The sequence below is a fragment of the Amblyomma mixtum genome, chromosome 3, assembly GCF_055824585.1.
Source record: "Amblyomma mixtum isolate Tamu chromosome 3, ASM5582458v1, whole genome shotgun sequence".
Classification (NCBI taxonomy): domain Eukaryota; kingdom Metazoa; phylum Arthropoda; class Arachnida; order Ixodida; family Ixodidae; genus Amblyomma; species Amblyomma mixtum.
Window position 1 is genome coordinate 17,384,490 of NC_143014.1, and position 21,521 is coordinate 17,406,010.

General features: G+C 50.3%; 1 protein-coding gene across 3 annotated transcripts in view; it reads left to right on the forward strand.

Moving 5' to 3' along the window:
* Nucleotides 1–3,627, forward strand: part of Pi4KIIalpha (phosphatidylinositol 4-kinase II alpha) — a 39,550-nt gene extending 35,923 nt beyond the window's left edge. For all 3 annotated transcript variants that reach the window (XM_089578263.1, XM_089578264.1, XM_089578265.1), the window contains one exon: nucleotides 2,140–3,627. In XM_089578263.1, coding sequence (XP_089434389.1) covers nucleotides 2,140–2,319 — 180 coding nt within the window. In that variant the 3' untranslated portion in view covers nucleotides 2,320–3,627. The remainder of the gene's footprint in view (nucleotides 1–2,139) is intronic.
* Nucleotides 3,628–21,521: the final 17,894 nt, after the last annotated feature.

Below are 21,521 nucleotides of genomic sequence, written 5' to 3' on the forward strand. Positions count from 1 at the left end.
CATAACGTCCAACCCAGGTTGACTGCTGTGAACTTGAAATTTTTGCCAGCGAATACTACCGCCAAAAGTCAGCCCCTTGACCAGGGCGTCATCGCCACTGTTAAGGCTCTCTACAAGAAACAGATTTGTGAGAGAGTTCTGCTGAACATGCAGGAGCAGCAGCAGCCCCTTAAGGTGCATTTAAGGGGTGCAATCGACATGATTGTTGCTTCGTGGTGGCAGGTGAAAGCTGAAACAGTAGGCAAGTGCTTTCGGAAGGCTGGCTTCGTACGGAACGCCGAAGTTGTTGGAGCCGATGAGGCAGTCAACACTGACGACGTGTGGTCCGGCCTCGTTGAGGGAAACATCGTTTCCGCAACAGACACTTTCGAAGACTTCGTCAATGCTGATGAAAATGAGCTGGTTGTCTGCGAGGAAGCGAGCACGGATGATGCGATTGTCGCAGCGGTGCGCAGTGGCGTGGAGCTTGCGACCGATGATGAATCGGACGGGGAGGACGATGTCGACCCAATGCCAGATGTGCCATGCAAGGACGCGCTCGAATACCTGAGCAAAGTGAAAATGTACTGCGCAAAAAACAGTTTGAGCGACAAAGCGCTTCAGTATTTAAGTCTTGTTGAGGACAAAATTGTTCAAACTGCAGTTAAAAAACGCCGCCAGACGAAAATCACCGCATTCTTCCGCTCGTAATGCACTTTCGATGCAAACATTCTTGATGCGCAGTTGCAATTGTTTTGTGTGTGTGCGTGTGTGTGAAATGTGCAATAAATTGTGTTTTAAAGGTAGGTAGCCCATTTGGCATGCCTGAGAGCTTAAAAACGCGATGTTTTGGTTATAACGCGGTACCGCTTATAGCGCGGATTTTCGGAACTCCCACAACTTACGTTATAAGCGGTCTGCACTGTACCGCATTTGCACAAATGTAACATGAGATGTATGGGGGGGGGTTGATTGATTGATTCCAGATTAAAACCAAAGTTCGCGTGAATACGGCGCCATGTTCTGCGACCTCATTGTCATTAAGAGAACATGCGCAACAATCGAGCATAGCAAAACCACCTACGGCAGTGCCACCGCTGCGTTGTGCTTCGCGCTGCCCAATGCTGCAAACGTGTGCCCCCTTTTCTACCTTTCTCTGCTGCTCACTGCACTTGTACTGTCTTTCATTTCTCGTCCTTTTCTTTTTTTTTCTGTGCATGCTGCTCGCTTTGCCTCATAGCCCTAAGGCCGTTGAAAAGTTGCTTCTCCTCGCAGCTCACGAACCTCGTGGTAAAGCCCATCTCGGAAAATGTTGTATTATCGTGGCCACGAATATTGCGCGACGGGCCTCGCCATTATGCCGTTACCAGTCTGTGGCTCTGAGATGTCCAAGAGAGTGCGCGTGCCGCAATGTCATCATTTCACAGGATTTGGCTGCCATGGTCATATGCCCTTTACTGTAACTGCTTCTTTACTGAAGATGTCTTGACTGGAAACGAAAAAAAAAATGTATGGTCATCTATGGAAGGCGAAATGGGACTACAGTTTCACTTTGTTCTACTGTGTCAGTGTCAGCCAAAAACACGAAAAGGAAAGCATTACTGCGAGAGCAGAAACACAGATATTGGCTGCTGAAGATAAAATACAAGCAGTGCATAATATTGTCACGGAGTGGTGGCTGCAGTCCGGCGAACAGGAAAACAACGAGGATGTCTTCGAAACGGAACTATTTATTCGGGCTGACTTGCGCCCGCAAAGAACTGAATCACTCGGCGGTGGCGTAGCAACAAGCGTGCTCGGCGGTCGTCGAACAGAATGACCGCCGCTGTCGGCCGTGCTCTTTTTAAAGCTGATAGCGAACCTTCGAGATAAAGCTTTAGAAGTTACTAGAACATTCTGGCGCAAACTAGAATCGGCTCCGTCCGGATGCGATCAATCGAGATAATTCTAGGCGCGTCTTGCGTCACAAACGAAGCGATAAAGCGGCGTGCCGGCAGCCTTGAAGCATGAACAAATAAACACAACAAACAAACGCTACAAAGATTCGCGGCAATATACTTCCACACAGCAGTCTTTGCACCTTCAGAGTGAAAAATCGTTCTGCCTCAAGTAAAATCTGCTCTGTTTGCCTGCTCCTGTTTCATTTGGTGGCCCTTGCAGATTCTGAACCTGAACCAGGCATTGAAAGATGGCAAGTCCCCTGTGCAGTTGGTCCAGATGCCTGCAGTCATCATGGAGCGCAGTAGCCGACGGCCAGGGGCACGAGGACGGATAAAGTCACTGAATGACAACTTCATCCAGAGCTTCCAAAACAAGGCCCCTTTCTTCTCCTGGTGCTGACACATTTCTGCAACTGTTCAAAGTGTGCTAGGTTTATTCTTTTTCTCTCTGGAAGCTTTGTATTTTTTTTTGGCATTGGTGTATTTTTTAACACAAATAAAAACCAATGTGGGGCCATTGGAGGGAGTGCAGCAGCTTGGTGTGCATGCATTCTGTGAAGATGTTTTTTGTGCTTGCACGGCGGATGAAATTAAGCTGCTGCCAACTGCTAGTCACGTGAAAATAAATGTCCTGGGGACTGCGCTCCAGAGCAGTGGCGTTACTTTCAGTGTGGTTACATTTGAAGCTAGCATCTTGGCAGAAGCAAGAGCTTAGAAGTTAGAATAAAAATGGTTTGTTTCAGATGTCGAGCATTTCATACCTGTTCAGCTGTTTTATTAGAACGTGCAACTGCTTGTACTCTGAAGTTGAACTTGTCAAGTACTGCACACTGCTCTAGTGAATGCCTCAATGGTGTTTCAGTCGTAGCTTGGTCTGGAGCCAATGCTCGTTTCGCCATGTGGCTTTTTGTTCCGGAGAAATTGCCTCTGTGAGGTGTAGCTTCATGCAGAAGCCATTATATGCCAGGTGCACACACATCTTCGAGGAATTTGTATGTGACATTATCATGCGTGAAAGGCTGTGAAGAAGTTGCTCTAGACCTTATATAGGAGCTTTTGAGCGTATGTGCTACTTTGTGGTCGAGGCACACACAAACTTTTTTCTGTGAAGCCAAAGAACTTTTTGTAAATGATCTTGGATGATATATGGGCTGCTGCTGTGCAATGGAAAACGCGTGTGCTGTGTTGAGGTGGCTTGCCTTTGTTGCTGCCTCTCTCCTGCCAAAAGAAGAACCAGTCCAGAGTGCAGTGCATACAGTGTGAATGGAGGGTCTTTCTTGGTGACAGCTGTCAGAAACGCAGATCATATACTTCATCAATGCCTTCAACTTGTGCAGTGTGTAGCACAGTACCATGGTTTGATGTGTAGTTTACCTATTTAGTTGAAATATGGTTGGTTTTCTGAACATCGTTCTCGGGAAAATGAAGTAATGGTAGAGCAAAAGGAGTGACCTTCCTCTTTTCTTTGAGGTTTGTGTGGGCGCTCAGTTTTCTGTGTTTCGAGCATGTTTACACTCCAGCTAGTTGCAGTTTTATTGCCATGTTTTGTTAATTGCGGGAGATTGTGGTGTGTTAATCAACATTCATAGTGAAGAATCCACAGCTGACAAATTATGTAAAAGATGTGCATGTCTTGAGAAGGAACACTGTTTTTATTTTGCTAAATAAATATGAAGTTTCTTGTTATTGAATAAATGTATGGCTGGCACCTGGGGAATTGTCAGAATCTTTTTTCAAGCACTAACATGCCTAACCCATTAGTTGCGGAGAGTAGTGCATCAATATGTTTACAGCTGAATATAGACTCCACAAAACCCTTTACACAGAAAAGATTTATGCTTGACGCTCTCTGCTGCTTGATGCCTGAAGACACGTCCTGTTCTGTTTGTAGGTGGTGTTGCCACTGGACGTGCCCTAAAATGTATTACTTCTGTCTAAAGATTGGACCTTTTGATCTTTATTTTTTTGAAAATGCAGTGGCCTTTTTTTTTTTTTTTGCCGAATACCATCATCTACCGATGAATTTTAAGGCGAAAACTACTACCCCTATTACAAGGAAAGCCAGCAGTGTGTGCATGCTCGCAGCTGGTACAGAAAATCTCGACGATGGCAAAATAGGGTGACACCATCAGGCGGCCATAGGACGCACACAGCACGAGCAGCGAAATTTTTTTTCTTCCGCTTATATGTACTCCCCACTGGCTGACCTCACGCCAGTTTTCCCGACATCAAAATTGTGACGCATGCAACTGTTTGACGTAGTGTTGCGGGTGGTGTCATAACATTTCTCATTGCATATCACACATGCTAGTCTAGTTGGAGGCTAGCTTGCGACAGGGATTCAAACTGATGACGTATGCACCTTCGATTGTATGCCTTCCCAGAGTCGACTGTTCCCTGCGGTTGAGGTGTCCACCAAGATGTGAGACAGTTGCTGCACTATTTCCTTTCCTCAAAAACTTTTTTTTTTGCTTGGCTTGTGTGTGTGAAAGCCTTACTGGCAGCCGAGAGCAGTTCCTCCTCCTTAATCAGGCAAGACCGATGTGTATGATTAAGTCTCAAAGTATGTAAACCATATAAAAAACCTTAAAGGGTCAGTCTACTTCTGGTAGCTGGCACCCTGTAACGTCCATAACAAGGGATCTGCTCCCGGTTTAGGCAGGAATTTATATTTTATTTCGGCGTTAAAAGTCGCGTAAAAATACATGGTGGCGACCCCAAACGTTCGTTTTGTTGCTGCAGGTGGTAGTCTTTTTTTTTTTGTTCCCCAATGTCACAGACACGTTTTGTTCTAATAAACTGTAGAAGGCATACCGCTCGCTCTTTCTGTAAATGACATGAATATTCATATGAAAGAAGCCAACAGCCATAGAAACCAAGGGGCACAGGGGATTTTTCTTTTAATTCATTTATTTATTTTGTGGTGTTGATCAATTTAGAATATTACTGAACGTGTCATCGCTTAAAGCTAATTGATTAGAAAAGCAGAAGAAAAAACAACCACTGCCGCCGGTGGGATCCGAACCCACGACCTCCGAATTACGCATCCGGTGCTCTACCTCTGAGCTACGGCGACGGCTGTCAAATCCAACAAGTAACCTAACCTTGAGAGTGTTCATCAGCGCCACCCACGTTCATAAGCGGCGGACGTAGAACGTCCTGAGTAACCGCAGGTAGTGACGTAGAACGTCATCGAACAGAGAGGGTGGAAGCTGCGTGAGAACCCTCTTATGCTTCCTATGGAGTCAAGGCTGCCAGAACCGAGGCCCTCGCTAAGCAATTAAGCAAACAAGGAAAGGGGAATGAGGGGCTCGTTATAAATATGAAAGAAGCCAACAGCCACAGAAACCAAGGGGCACAGGGGATTTTTCTTTTAAATTCATTTATTTATTTTGTGGTGTTGATCAATTTAGAATATTACTGAACGTGTCATCTCTTAAAGCTAATTGATTAGAAAAGCAGAAGAAAAACACTCTCAAGGTTAGGTTACTTGTAAACATAAATACCCCCGAAAGCAGATTTGACAGCCGTCGCCGTAGCTCAGAGGTAGAGCACCGGACGCGTAATTCGGAGGTCGTGGGTTCGGATCCCACCGGCGGCAGTGGTTGTTTTTTCTTCTGCTTTTCTAATCAATTAGCTTTAAGCGATGACACGTTCAGTAATATTCTAAATTGATCAACACCACAAAATAAATAAATGAATTTAAAAGAAAAATCCCCTGTGCCCCTTGGTTTCTGTGGCTGTTGGCTTCTTTCATGAATATTCATAGTTACACGTACGCTAAAAGCAGGCACATTCCCACATTTAGTTCAGCGTATGTTAGCAGAGACGCAAAAGTAAACTCAGCCTATAGTGGCGCCATCTGGTTGTCAGGACAAGAACCATTGCTGTAAACAACCCGACTCACCACTTAAGCCTAGAAGCGGCAGAATCGTCACTCTAATTGTTAAAATAAAGCAAATTTAACACTTATACGTTTTCTTATAGGCGAGATGAGACAAAGCGAAAGACCGGCGCCCCATTTATGGCCAGTGGACGCACTGAAAAAGGCAGCAATAACGAGAATTCAGTCCGAAGCGAGAGGTCCGGCTTCGACGGGCGCTGCCATGTTTGTCGCCGCGCGGCGGAAATTCAGATGGTTGCCAGATGAGACTACCATCTCATACAGATGTGCTCCCACATCAATAAATTCTGTTTTAAAATGCTCTACCGCACTTCTTGGCCCCACACCTGGCTAAACGGTAATTTGAGTAAAGAGCTATCGGTTGTCGCAAAGAAAATATGGCCGATAAAATTCAGTAGACTGACCCTTTAATTGTGAGCAATGTTTGCCCTCGATTAAATCAGCACTTTGCACAGAGACGGGTAAATACAAAATCCGAACAGATAAGTACGAAAGTCTTCCATCTTTGTGTTAAATTTCAGAGCGAATACCGTATTTACTCGCATAATAGGCGCACTTTTTTTTTTCAGAAAATCCGGCTGAAAATTCGGGGTGCGCCTGCTGCGCGGGATAAAATTTCTTAAAATTTTTCGACTCGCGAAATTGAACATACCGCATAAACGCATCCGTGTACGGGCCGCACCCTGTTTTCCCGAAGGAAATATTTAAAAAAAAAAAGATCCGTGTAAAGGCCGCACCTGAACTTTCCACGACTCATACGGGAGTCTTCAAAATGCACGCGCCTTGGCCTCCGCGATCAGCTCCGGATTACTCCGGCTGCACACATGCGCTATACGGAGGAAAGGCAACGTGCAAGGAAGTAACCCCCCCCCCCCCCCCCCCCTCACCGAGCGGCCCTCCCGTCCGACCAGTCTCTCCCTCGCCCGGTTCTCCCCTGCAGAAATTCCTGGAACGTCATGGCAAAGGGAGTGAAGAGGCGACAACAAACGGACGAAGACCAGGTGCAGTGTGACAAGTGTGGGAGGTGGGCTTACCTGGAGGAGACTGGGTTTCAAGACCTGAAAACGGCTACGGCGAGCCCCTTCGTTTGCAAACAATGCATCATGATGGAGGGGTTGCACAAAGAGGTACTGCAGGGATGCGAACGCAGAGATGGAGGCGCTGAAGTGTGTCATCTTGCAGATGAAGGAGCAACTTCAACAGCAGGACCAACTCCTAGTGCCTCCAGGCAAACCTCCACACAGGGACGATGCCTCCGGCTCGCTGCACATCGAGAACTCCTCAGTATCACCCACGACAGATAGGGAGGTTCAAGAGGAGCCAGAGGTGCGAAGGAAACCGCAAGGCGAGCTCAACACACTTACACCGACCATGCACAGAAAGGCCTGGAGTTGCGGATGCTGGCGTCCAAACGAATGGCATAGTGGCGGGCAATGAGCACGACCAGGCCTCGCCCAGCGGGGGCACCTCATATCGACCAGAGAGAGCCGGCAAACCGGCGAAGAAGGATAAAAGAGCCCAGAAATCCGGCCAGCGGGGCGACAGCGAGAGACATCTCCGGAGAGACTCGGTTCGGGAACCCAACGAGAGGCATGTTCTACCCGACTCCCCACGAGAAGTGTGGGTCGTTGGTGATGGAAATGCACCAAGAATAGCCAGGGCACTACGACGGCAACTGGGAAAGGGTATGAGGGTGGAATGCGTCTATGGCCGCCATGCGACTGTAGCCGATGTGCACCGGAGGCTCACTCAACTTGAGCCCGGACACAACCTGCAACTGCTAATCTTGCACGCAGGTGTGGCGGATCCCAACAAACCCAAAACCTCCTCAAAATCTCCCAAAAATAACCCATCGGGACATTTCGAATCTCCCCAGGAGGTGCTCATTTTTCCCGAACACATCCAAAAAACATCCCCACAACTAGCTATGTCCAAAAAGTTGTGCGTCCCATGGAAAGCCCCAAAAAGTAAATGCTCGATTTCTCGGCTCTGGTTCAATAAAATTATTCCTCTTTTTCCATGCAGCCTGCAGGCATCCAAGCGCACACATGTGCCAAATTTCAGGCGCATACTTACTTTACAGGTGATGTAATACACCGGTCCACTCGTGTGAATGCGTGCTGGCTCGGCCGTTCCGCACTTATCCGTTTACGTGAAATGTTTTAGCATTTTACACACAAAGGAAATATGAATTCAAAAAGTCACCCCATCTTGCCCATATAAGAACAAATAGCAGCGCCATACAGAAGTCATTACAGTTTACTAGCTGTACTTTTAGCACGACTTGTAGCCTTTCGTCCATACCGGCGACAGTACCATACACCACCACAATCGAAATGCGTCAAAGAAAAACAATACAGACGAATTGAAAGTCCATGCCGAACAAGACTTCCGTTCAACGGCTCAAATTTGAATGAATGCAAACAGCAGACGCAAACGTATGCACCTTTTAATACACAATTTGTACATTGCACTTCGGCGCCATGCATACATGTATAATGATGGCCACTTGTTTTCTGTAGCTCTGAGAAATCTGCAAAATGGAGCAAGTAAAACAGAACACGGGCTGGAAGTTGACAAGTGATCTAAGGGCTACAAAAGCACATATGCACATGCAAAAGCAAACGTATGTAAAGAGCAACTTGGATGACAAAAGAAAAGGCGAGATGGGCGTACGCTGCAGAGGGGATTTCTGCAAGTTGAAACCCCCTGTCGCTTAAAGACTCGGAGCAAGTTTCAGCGACATGTTATCAAAACAGAAAAAAAATAGTTCTTCTTAGCGAAAATAAAAAAAGTGCGAAATAGGGCCAGCAGTATGTTTAATAAATAAATAAAATAAACCAACATACCTTGACGACGTTGCCTACGGAAGCCCAGGGATGAAATAGAAAGCTTGCGCCTTCTCACAGCACAGCAAACGCTCAAACATACGCCTTACACCATCGTAACGATCCTGGGAGTTTTATTTTCTTGTGACTAAGTGTGGGGATAAGCCTGCTTGAAGCAAGGCGGGAGGGGGGACGTCTTGAGGCTGGTGCAGTGGCGCGCTGCATCCATGGTGCGGCAGACCGCACATGCGGCACAGTCCGGCGTGGGAGTCGAGATCAAGGCACGATTAATCCAGTGCGGGAGAGTCAATATAGCCACGCGAACACTGCACAAACTATACCGCTGCGACAGGATGGCTAGGCGGCGGCGATGTAGGTAGAGCAGGCTAATCCATGGGCACTCGCAGAAAGAGTGTGATGGGTCTCCGAAGGGTCTTCCCGTCATGACCGTTGTAGAGGGCCACGCTTCCACCACCAACGCGCTGCAGTCGTCGGAGGCGCTGAGGAATGCAGGGTGCGTGTGAGGAGTACTCGCCTATTGCCACGAACTCCGCCACCGAGAACGCCGCCTCGAACAGCGGCATCAGTAGGGCCGTGAAGCTGCGCAAAAGTGTCTTGCGATGCGCCCCCGCTGCATCAGTTCCAAAAGGAATGGTATGGGCACGCCGAAGTCCGCGGGAAAACTCCGTGAATCGTTGGCGTAGTGATGAGAGCAAGAACTGCCGCGCGCTGGGGCAGCGCGAATAAGGGTACGCAAGATGGCTGCCGTCCAGCGAGGAAGCCGGGCGAGCGACGGCAGGCCATTTTACTGCAGTTCTGCTAGACAGCGGCGCCGCTAGAAGCGCCGACAGCCGGAGATGCCTGCAGGGGCCACCACACAATGTTGAAGTTGGACGGCAGCAGGGAAGACGCTAGAAGACGGGAAAGCTGGTGACCGCCGCTTCCGGCGGCGCGATGAAAATGCAGACCGCCGTAGCCTGCCTGCAGAATGGAGCCGACGGCCAACGTGCGAGAAACGCATGCGCCGAGAAAGATGCGGGGTTAACCGCTTCCTTCGGCTGTTCGAATGAAACTGCCGTTTCATCTCAAAACGACGAGTGCAAGAGCAAAACCTTCTCTCCCCGCAGCTTGTGGCGCGAAGGAGAGAGAAAAGAGAGCGCGAGCAGTCGATTTTTATTTCTTGTTGAAAATCATTGGTCCCGAAAACGTTATGCCCAGTTACATTTCTGGGACCAAAATGCATTAACTCGCTTTTGTTGCTGCTTAACACTCCAGAAAAAAACGTTTCTAGACCTTTAGTGGGAGCACTGCCTTTTTGCTTGTGTTTCTATGCCGTGCCTCTGTGGTCTGGAAACGTTTGATAAACGTTGTACAGGGACTGGGACATTCCATCCTTTTTTGGAGTTTGTGAGGAGGTTTTGTGTTTGTTGGGATGTGATTCAAGGTGCCCAGCCGGAAGCGGTCGTCAAATCAGTCGGGCAGCTTTTCGCCCCCTATGCCCAGAAGATGGCAATATGTTCCATCCCCGAAGTGAGAACACGGAGAAAAGTGCCACGGGCGAAGGCAATGTTCCTCAACACACAGCTGAGGAAGCTGTGCGCCTCGGGGAATGCAGTGTTCGTTGACTTCTCCAAGCTCTTGGAGGGCGACAAACAGATGGCACAGGATGGCGTACACTACCTGGCTGTCACAGCTCGCCAAGCAGCGAAAGAAGTGGCACTCGCGGCTCGACCTTTTTTAGGGTGGAGGCGGGAGCCTCGGAGCGGACGACCCAACCGACTGCATCCGAAAACACCGGCCCCAGGAAAAGAGACCCCCCGTGGACAAGCGGAACTGGCCGGAAGGAAACCGAACGCAGCCGACGCAGTCGGGGCAGCGGAACCAGCCCCAGCAGAGCCAGAAGCGTGGGCGAGCTCCGGAACAAGGACAGGCCTCACACAGGCGCCTTCACCATGGGCCCAACCGATGTACTGGGAACAGCTGCCCCCCGGGCCGCAGCTGCCGCCGGCGGCGGCCCCATGGCACCTGGGCACGATGCGGAGCAACGTGATGACATCGCACGGTGGCCCAGCCCCTCTCCAGGCGACGCCGCACTTCCCGCGATTGGCTCACCCGGGGGGAGCGCCCGGAGACCTTTTCCAGATGGTTGGCGACCTCGTCCGACACCACATCTTGCAACAGATGCTACGGCAAGCGCAGTAAGGGGCGAGCAGCAGCGTCGCCGCCCAGCACCTCGGTGCAAGAAGCAAAGAAGCTTCAGAGTCGGTTTTCTGAACCTTCACGGAGCTCGACGAGAACAAAAGTGGGCGGAACTGTACAGCGCTCTTCGCACAGAGGAAATATCCGTATACGCGGTGGCCGAAACCCACCTCCGCGACCTCGAGGAGCCTCCCATCGACCCGAGGTGGTGTTGGGCGGGCAAGAACAGATTGGGTGAAAGCCGGAAAGGTGGAGGTGTGGGAGTGATGTGGTGCCGTGAGTTGGAGTGGCAGGCGCAAGAGTGCAGTGATCGTGTGGGGCATGACGATGGATGCAGTGACCACTTATGGGTGGTAGGTGATCTTCTCGGGGTCCCCACAGCGCTATGCGCGGTATATTTTCCCGTCCGCAGCAGTCGTCCCGACAATAACCATGGTTTAGTGGAGTGCGTGTGCAGAGACGCCCGCCTGGTTGCAATTGACAGGGAGGTGATCATTCTTGGGGACTTCAACGGCCACCTCTCCGAGCTTGACGGACACACTGACGCTAACGGTGACCTCCTCATCCGGCTGGCGGAACAGCTCCAGCTCAACATCGCCAATTTGGACCCGAGATGCGACGGCCAGTATACGTGGTGCGCCAGAAACAGTGCAACATGTATTGACTATGCGCTGTTATCCCCTCGTTTACTGAGCCTTCTGCAGCACCTCGACATCGATGAAGAGGGCCTGGTTAGCATGGTCAGCGACCATAATCGCCTGCGTCTGGATTTCAGCCGTAAGCAACGTCGGAAGACTCGACCGCGACGGTCGAAAGCTCTCTACCTTCCGGTAAGACAGATGGAGGTCGTCGCCAAGGAATTTGAAGAGAGCCAGAGGCGGATCGGAGCCGATACATACGACAACTACATGGAAGCCCTGCGTTCGATAATGCGCTCACACATGGTCCACAAGGGACATAAGCAAGCCTACAAGAAGCCATGGTGGGACAGGCAGGTGACAGAGGCATGGCAAGCGCGTAGGGACGCGAACCGCGCCCACCGCAGGGCGGTGAAAGATAAGGACCCTGAGGCAGCAGCAGCGACATGGGACAGGTACCTGCAGCGCAAACATGAAATGCAGTCATTGGTGCAGGCAAAGCTGGCGGCCGCAAATATCAAGCAAATGCAAGAACTGCGGGCAGAGGGCAAGTCGGCAGCTCAGAGATTCTGGCGGTGTGTCAACTCACTGGACAGGAAAAGGGAGGGGCCAATAGAAATGGTGGATAGTGCTACAGGACTGCCCATCACCGACCTGCAACAGCACGTCACTGACTACCTGTCAGCCCTGTATGGGCCACCAGCCCACACGCGTGAGCACAAGCTTGAGAAGACATTGTCCTCAGCTCCACCCCAGGACCAACCGGACATCACATGGGAGGTCGCACTGCCAGGCATGAATCGGGAACTGGGCCGAATCAGCGCTTGCACAGCCACGGGACCCGATGGAATACCAGCTCGCCTACTAAAACTACTCGGTCCAAACTCGAGGGAACAGCTTGCCGATTTGTTTACCACCATTATCAACGGCGGAGACATACCGGAGGACTGGCACAATGGCAGGGTGGTGCTCCTGCTGAAGCACGGCGGCAATGCTGCCCATATCGGCGACTACCGGGCACTCACGGTCACCAGCGTGGTGTACCGACTTTTCATGCAAGTGTTTTCATGCAGCGGATGGGCTGAATCAACGCACATCTTAACGGAGCTGCAGAATGGGTTTCGTCCGGGCAGGAGGCTAGAAGACAACCTCTTCGTACTCACCAGCTGTACAGACATCGCCAGGAAGGAGGGCAGGAGTCTCATCTGCTGCTTTCTGGATGTCGAAAAGGCTATGACAACGTTCCGCACGAAGCTCTCTTCCACCGCCTTGGTACTCTGGGGGTGGCACCTCCACTCCTCGATACGATAAAGAGGTTGTACCGGGAAAATGCAGTCACAGCCTTATTTGGCAATGTGCAATCGGAGCGGGTCTGCGTGCGCAAAGGGCTTCGGCAGGGATGTCCATTGTCTCCCCTCCTCTACCTGCTGTATGTGTGCGGACTGGAAAAGGCACTTCTGCAGGCAAACCTAGGATTCGGCCTTAAGTACAGCACCAGAGGAATTGACAACTCCAGCCGACTGCCGGGTCTTGCCTTTGCGGATGACATAGTAATTATGGGAGAAACACCACAGGATGTACAGAAAATGCTAGACGTTTGTGCCGTGGAGCTGCGAAGCCTTGGACTCAAGTTCAACCAACGAAAATGCATGGTTGTTCAGCTGGCGGGCGAGGCGACTGATCAGCTGTTGCTGACGTTGAACGAAGAGCCCCTGACAGTCGACACATCGTACAAATACCTGGGCATAAATTTGTGCGCTGAGACTGACATGTTCAGGCTGCACGAGGCCAAGGTCCGTCAGTCTGCACTCCGAGCGCAATGCATCCTCAGACGTCGGTGCCTGTGGGGGTGCCATCAGTACACTATGGTCCGCGACCTCTGGAAGCTCGCGCACGTACCAGGACTCACGTTCGCCAACGCGGTGGCCTGCCTCCCATCAGCCACCAGGAATTGGCTAGAGCGCAGACAGACGGAGGTCGGCCGCACTGCAGTCGGTTGTCATGGACGGGTGGCCAATGCAGCCATCCAAGGCGACCTTGGATGGTCTAGTTTTGAGGCAAGGGAGGCATGCAGCAAGCTAGAGTACCGCGGTCGACTCCAGTTCATGAGCCGCGACCGATGGGCTAGGCGGGTCTTTGAATACCTCGCTGCGACATGCCTACGCACTACATGGGTGAAGCGCCTCCACTGGATAGAAGGCAAGTATGGCCTTTTCCAGACACCCATAAATGCCGAATCAGCAACGGCGTGGAAACAGGAGGCAAGGAGACGGGTCCAAGAACTGGAGAATAAACAGTGGCTGCAGGCGCTCGCTGAAAAACCGACACTGGCTGTGTACCGCCAGTGCAAGAACAGCATCGGAACCGAAAAGATCTTTGACAACGGCCTGGGTAGCACACTGCTGTTTGAGGCTCGGGCCGGAGCGCTGCGGACACTGGTGTACCGCCGTCGCTTCGATGCAACATCAGAAGCACAGGCAGCACTATGCCGAGCGTGTGGCGATGCGGAGGAGACCATCGAGCACCTGGTGATGTCGTGCCAGAGACTCCATCCGATGCCGACAGAGGGCACCACATTCCCTCAGGCGCTCGGCTTTCATGATCCTGCGGTGGACGACGCAGGATGGCCCTGCGCCACACGAGTGCAACCCGACATGTGCAATCTGTGGACTAGCCCACCCCACAGGCTCGAAAGATTGCACGGCAAAATTCCGCCGACTTCATCTTCAGGAGCACAGACCTTTGGGCTAGTTGGTTCATAGCAGACACGTACAAGCGCTAAAAAAACACGGACAGAGAAGAGACTTGGACAACACGAGCGCTCCTGACTTCATCTTGCCGGTGTCAAGCCCTCTCAACATGGAGGATCCAAAAAGCCAGAGCCTGGAAACAGAAAACACCCCACCGCCGGCGGAGCCAATGGCGGCGTGGGACGTGGCAATAACGCCACCAGCTCGCGCGAGGGAAACGTCAACGCGGCCTCCTCATCTCCCGGAGTCAAGTCAACGGAAGAGAAAGAAGAAGAAAAAGCAGGCACCGCCCCCTAGCGGAGACAACGCCAAGCACTTTCCCGGCCTCAAACCAAGTGGCGCTGCCGGAGCCCGGGCCCCGACGCAGCAACAACACTCAGGTGAGCAGCTGGGCAGGGGTTGCTTCCTCTCCTCCCTCCCTCCCCCTCGCCCACTTCCCCCTCCTCGGCTTAGGCGTAGATGTCGAAAGCCGCAGACAAAATGAGCAGCTTGGAGCACAGATCGGGCAACTGCTCGCCAAAATTCAAAATTTGGAAGAAAAGCTAGCTGCCGCGACGGGTATCCCGAGTCCCGACGCCATGGAGAGTGAGCCCGAACTGCCGCCCGCGTTCGCGTCGGCAATGGCCGCGCTGGAGGCGCGTTCCACCTCCCAGCTTCAGAAAATGGTAGAAACGGCTATGAACTGCATGGAGTCCAAATGCTCGTCATCGGTCCGTGCAGCCATAAGCCGCTGCATGAAATCGAAAACCACCCGAACCAGTCGGCGGTTCGAGGGGATCCGAGCCTTCAATACGCACAAGAAAATTATCTGCAATCCCAGAGACGCGGCATCGCAGGACTCCAACCCCACACCCCCACCCAGTGCTAGCTGTAGGCCAGAGTCCAATCAGCCCCCGTCTCTCACCTCCAATCCTAATGATGGCGGCACGGCCTAACAAGCGTTCCCCACCTCCGAAAACACACACGTTGGTAACCGTAACGCAATGGAATTGCAGAGGCTTCAAGGCTCGCCAGAAACGCGCGAACCTGCGCCTCTACCTAGAAACTTTCGAGGCTTTACCCGCCGTGGTCGCCCTCCAGGAGCCAGGAGCGGCGGCGAAATTGACTAACTACGTGACGTTCCAGCGAGACCCCTCGTCGTGTCTCCTCGTACACAAGTCGTACACAGCCACCGAAATCGACCTCGATCTCAACATACCGTACTCGTACGCCATGGTAAGGATCCTTCCCCTTCGCCGATCGGATCCTCCCCTGCACGTACTTAATGTATACTGCTCCCCGAAACTGAAGCGAGTGACCTTCGCGGACCTCTTTAGCCGTGCACTTAAAGGGGCTGCGAAACACTGCTTGGGGGGGATACCGGCTATACTTCAGGTGGGTTCTTTATGTCACACAGATGCTGACTTAAAAAGAATTACAGGAATCGATGCACAGGAACGGGAGTTATTCAGTGAAGAAATTTCAAAATACAAGCAAACAAAACGCTGCCCTCAACTTGATTTTGGCGGGGCTTCCCACTCCTATTTCGCTCTCCCAATGACGGCACCTGGCGCAACCAATCAAAACAGCCAGCCAGAGCACGTCGCGGAAGTTTGTACTCCATGGTTGCCTGCTCTCTGTAACTCGTTCTTGCTGAGACGGGCAGCGTCGTTTCCATGCCAGAGCGCCCCTGGTGGTGTATTTTTATCTTACTTGCTTTGAAGGGCTTTTATCTAAGACAAACAAGTTGTTTTTGTTGATCTAATATAAAACGCAGACAGGTGACAAAATGTGTCTCTATTTATTCACACAATTTGCAGTATATTTACTGTTTGTCCGATCATCAAGCTCGCGCCAGGTGATGTCATATCCGCTGCTAAAAACCCGCCACTGTGTGGCGACACCATCAGAGCCATGAAGTTGTTTTTGGGAGGACATCAAAATATTAAAAAACGGAATATATGCGGCATTACCGACGCTAATAGCACCATTATAACTCACCGTATGCAATTAACAGGCAAAACAGTTAACTAAGATTGTGTTTCTGGGCCCCTTTAAGGCCCTTTGGGCCTCGAGGGTGCAGCAACCGGACAGGGTCGCCTCCCAGTCCTCTCGGGTGGGGTTTGGGATAGGGGGTAGGGATGGGTTCTGCTGGCAGGCCCACACCATGTGGTAAGTGTGAGACACCTCCCCACAGTGTGAGCACCGCCCGTCGAATTGAGGATCAAAATGTTTTAGAGTTGCCGGGCACAACATCGTGTTGGTGAGCAGGCGCAGGAGTACCCGCTCGTTGACCTTCCCCAGCCCTTTGCACGGAGTGGGAAGAGTTTGGTGCGTGGATTTGTAATACTCGAATATTTCTTTAAAAGTATAAATCCGATTGAAATCAAAGTCCTGGTCGGCGTCGGGTCCCGTGGGAAATGCTCGGAGAGAGCGCGCGGGCGGCGGCGTCGGCTGCCTCATTTCCGCGGACGCCTTGGTGACCTGGAGCCCAAACGAGAGATCGGTGCGCGGGATCCGAGTCTCGGCTACAATTTTGGTAAATCCGATAAGCTAGGGGAGTAACCCACCCTTGCGTGACGTTACGGCAAGCCCCTCGCGAGTCGGTGATTATGTATTTGGAGGAGGTGTGAGAGGCTGCCAAAGCGATGGCAACCTCTTCTGCGTGAATTGCTGACTGGGCCTTGAAAGTAAGGGCGTCTACTGTTTTACCCTCGTGGCCGACCGCGGCCGTGTACCATCCCCTGGGGTCCGGGCCGGACGCGTCCACGTAGAAGACTCCTGGTTTGCTCAGAAAATGGCGGTCCAAGGCTTCCGCCCGCGCCAGGCGCCTGCCATCATGATCCTCTTTGGACATATTGGTGGGGAGAGGCCGCACGTGGAGGGCGCGTCTCCAGTGTACGGGAAGGCGGCATCTCTCCTCTGTGAATTGAGTGTGCTAGATGTGAAGTCGGGCTAGAAGGCGGCGACCCGACCCTGTCTTTGTGAGACGAGTGTATTGGTTGTTGAGGTGGGCCTCCCGAAGCTCCCTAAAAGTGTTCACCATCCCCAGTGCCAAAAGGCGGCTGGTAGAGGTAGAGACCGGGAGGTCCAGCGCTCGTTTCATGATTTTGCGCAGGATGACCTCGAGGGCATCCTCCTCCTGTTTCCGCAGGTGGAGGTAGGGAGTCGAATGCAAGATTCGACTGGTCACGAATGCGTTCGCCAGCCGCAAGGCGTCTTTGCATCGTAACCCACCGCGCTTGTTGGAAACCCGGCGGACCATGCGGCCCACCTGGTCCCCCACCTGCCGGAGCTTGGCGAGTGTTGTGTCGCAGCGTCGCTGGCTGTGTATGAAAAGTCCGAGGACTCTGATTTCCTTGGATTCGCGAATGGGATTCGCGAATTTCGCCTATAAGAAAACATAGAAGAGATAAATTTGCTTTATTATAATAATTAGAGTGACGATTCTGCCGCTCTTAGGCTTAAGTGGAGAGTCGGTTTGTTTACAGCAATGGTTTCCGTCCTGGCAACCAGATGGCGCCACTATAGGGTAAGTTTATTTTTGCGTCTCTGCTAGCACACGCTGAACTAAAAGTGGGAACGCGCCTGCGTTTTGCGTACGTGTAACTATAAATATTAATGTGATTTACAGAAAAAGCGAGCGGTACGCCTTCTACAGTTTACTAGAACAAAACGTGCGTTTCTCTGACATTGGGGCATACAAATGATACGTAGTATATTCTCTTATGCTTCTACAAAAAGATGTTATAGGGTGCCAACTACCAGAATATGCCATTATTTATACACTCATCTCGGTGAGTAGACAGACCCTTTAAGTTGGGCAAAACTGACAGATTTAGTAATTTTTGTTCAGAACAGTACCGGCAGTTATCGTGTGGTGAGCGGAAAGTGAGAAAGTGTGTTGGTGAAGCAGCGAAAATTGCAAGGCGCCTACACTCGCACATCCTTGTTCCAATCGCCTCGTCTTCTACCTGGAATAGTGTTTACAAGCGACTGGCAGTGAAAAACAAAAAAAAAATGCCGTGTGGCTTGCCGGTAAATAGTAGGGGCGATGATAAGGTTAAAGAATGCAGCGCGAAAAGACAAGGACAAACGAAGAAGTGGACAGGACAGGTCATCGCCAGTCCTGTCCACTTCTTCGTTTGTCCTTGTCTTTTCGCGCTGCATTCTTTAACCATGATCACTGACCAACAAGCCCAAACAGCCACTTTAGATGATAAGGTGACTTACGCGGAGTCTGGTTTTCGAAAGATGCTTGGAACACATCGACCCTGGGCTTCTCAAAATCACTGGCCACGAAATGTTCCTGATTTCATGAACAAAAATAAGTAGAAGGCATTAATGCAAAAGACGTCGCTAATACTTGATGTCCATAATTTTTAAAGGAAGTGAGGTGTTTGCAAAGGATGCATAGTCGCGAACGCAAAACAAATCTATAGTTTGGCCAGTTTAGTCAAAACGGCATCGACCACTCCTTAGCAAGTCTGCTAGAAACTGCAGGAACAGTTAACTAAAATCAGTAATATTTAAAATGTGTCGCTTCGGGTCGTTGAACCTCGATGAACCTATAAACGCATAAAATGTGCAGGAGCCAACAACGAAGAAGAGTTTCAAAATACTGCGGCGCCCAACCAAAGACGAGGACAAAAATGAACAGAAGGAACACCACGAGCTCTCGTATACGCGTGGTGTTCCTCCTGTTCATTTTTGTCCACGTCCTTGGTTGCGCTACAGTGTTTTGAAACTATAAGTAGGATACAGCTTAAAAAAACAGCAGTTGCTAACACTGGGCAGCATTCCGCGGCGTCCTGTATTACTCCGCTGGCCATTCGCAACTGTAAACGAAATCAGCTTTTTAATGCTTTACTATATCAAACAATCCACGTGTCAAAATCCTAGAGCTTATAATTTTTTTCTTGTTTACATAACAGGAAACATTTCAGCAGCGGACTACTTTTTCGTCGTGGAGGAATTCTGTGCGCGGAGGCTGAATGTGGGCGCAAAAAACCACCCCAATAAAGAAGAGCGGTCGCACACTCGCGCGCACATGCAAGCACGCGCGTGCACACTATATGTATTTTTGCATAACTGAATACAGACGGATCTGTTACCGGCTGGCTACATACCGACTGTTGCGTAAATCAGAGAAAATCGAAAAAAAAATTCTCTCGGCCTAACCGCACGTTTGTTCGGGCTCAAATTTTGCACAGAGGTTGCATTTGGCGGTCAGTTTTGTTTTGTACCACATTTTGGTGGGGTACTTGCCTGATTCGGTCAGAATTATTTTGAAATCCTCATTGTCTGCGGCGACGGAAAACCAGAACAGAAAGACTTCGCAGCGCTGGTAACCGTGGCGCCATCTCGCAGTCACCGGAGAAACGAGCTCTCTACTGGGGAGGGCGGCGTAGGAGGACTTGGACTCGCATCAAAGTCACGGCCATGGCCTTCTCTTGATCGCTGTGCGACCGCATTTTCGGTGATGTCTCGCGCTGCTTCGCAGCAGACAGCACCAAGCAAAAATGATTTGCTCACCAATTTAGCACAGCTGGGTATCTCCGGTTGGTACGAGATGGCGCTACAGGTACCACTGCTGAGAAGCCTTTCGGTTTTGGTTCCCCGTCGCCGCAGACGATGGGGATTTCCAAATAATTCTGACCGAATCAGGCAAGTACCCCACCTAAATGTGTTATAAAACAAAACTGACCGCCAAATGCAACCTCTGTGCGAAATTTGAGCCCAAAACAACATGCGGTTAGGCCGTGATAATTTTTTTTTCGATTTTCTCTGATTTACGCAACACGCGATAGTTCTCTTAATTTGTGGGTTTCGCAAAATACCACAAGCAAAAAAGACGCGGACTGCTCCCGCGCGCGCGCGGCATACTGCGTTAAAATGTAAAAACCTGTTTCAACTATTCGCACCATGCGCACGTTGCGTATTTCCTGCCCTTATTTTGCGGCTAAACAAACTGAATGTGTAACATATAAGTGAACCAGCTTTCACCGGAACAGCGCGCACTAAGACACGGACAAGAAGGGAGACACGACACACACGAGCGCTGACTTTCAACTAGTGTTTATTGTTTGGAACGAGGCATATATACACAGTTCCAACAACACAAGGAAAACAACCATCCATTCATAGATTCATAGTCAATTCATGCATGTCACACTGAACAAGGACGATAACAACATTATCATTTTCCCTTCACTAAAAATGCCAATTCTTTTGAACTGATCGATAAAGAGGGGCTACTGACGCATGCGTCTTTAGACCAGGCGATGTGCGCTGCTTCGATTATTTCGCGTGTTAATTGGTCACTGTGTTTACTTAAAATTCGTGTGCTAGTGAAGTCAGGGTGGCAAGTTTTGTTTTCACAGTCTCTACAATGAATCCCGAGATGCCCTTTTACTGTGTTATGCACGTTATTATTGTGCTCCTTCAGGCGTTCATTGAGGCATCTTCCCGTCTGACCCCCATACAGCTTGCCGCATGACAAGGGAATGGCATACACTACACCTTCTTCACATGACACGAATTGATTTTCATGCTTGATGTCGCAATCTCTGGGAACGAAATCAGTATTAACCATTTTGCACATCTTCCCAAGCTTATCTGGAGCCGAAAATATAACCTTAACTCGTGCTCTATTCGCTATCTTTTTTAGTCTGTGGGAGAAATGATGAATGTAAGGTACAAACAGTAATTTTTTCTTTTTCCTTCCGCGTCCCTGAATCTACCTGCTTCCCTTTTCCATTTTTGCTCAAGCTACTGAGAATAGATTCGGACACTGATACTAATATATCTGCTTGGGATAACCAGCCTTAACGAGCCGATCGGTTTGGCGAAGGAAACTTTCTTGCATGGAGTGCATGCAGGATTTGTTAAGCGCGTTGTGATAGCATGACTTCACCACGGCACGTTTCACCAGCTTAGAATGAGATGACGTAAAAGAGAGCAATGGCTTTCTGCTTCGTGGCTGGTAAGACCAACACATGTGATGGTGCATTAATCTGAGTTTGAGGTCTAAAAATTGGATGACATTGTTTTCCGGCACTTCAGTAGTTAGTATGAGGGGATGAAGGCACTCACCAAAGTTAGCTTTGATCTGCGTAAAGACTGCGTCAAATTCGTCCACATTAGAGTCTATAAGAACGAGAAAGTCATCTACATATCGAAAACATTGTACAACCTTTGACCCTTTCAATTTTTCTTGAAGCGTTCTACCCTTTTGTGCTAACAACAAGTCACTAAGCACGGGAGCTATGCATGACCCGATGCAAACTCCTCGTTTTTGCAGG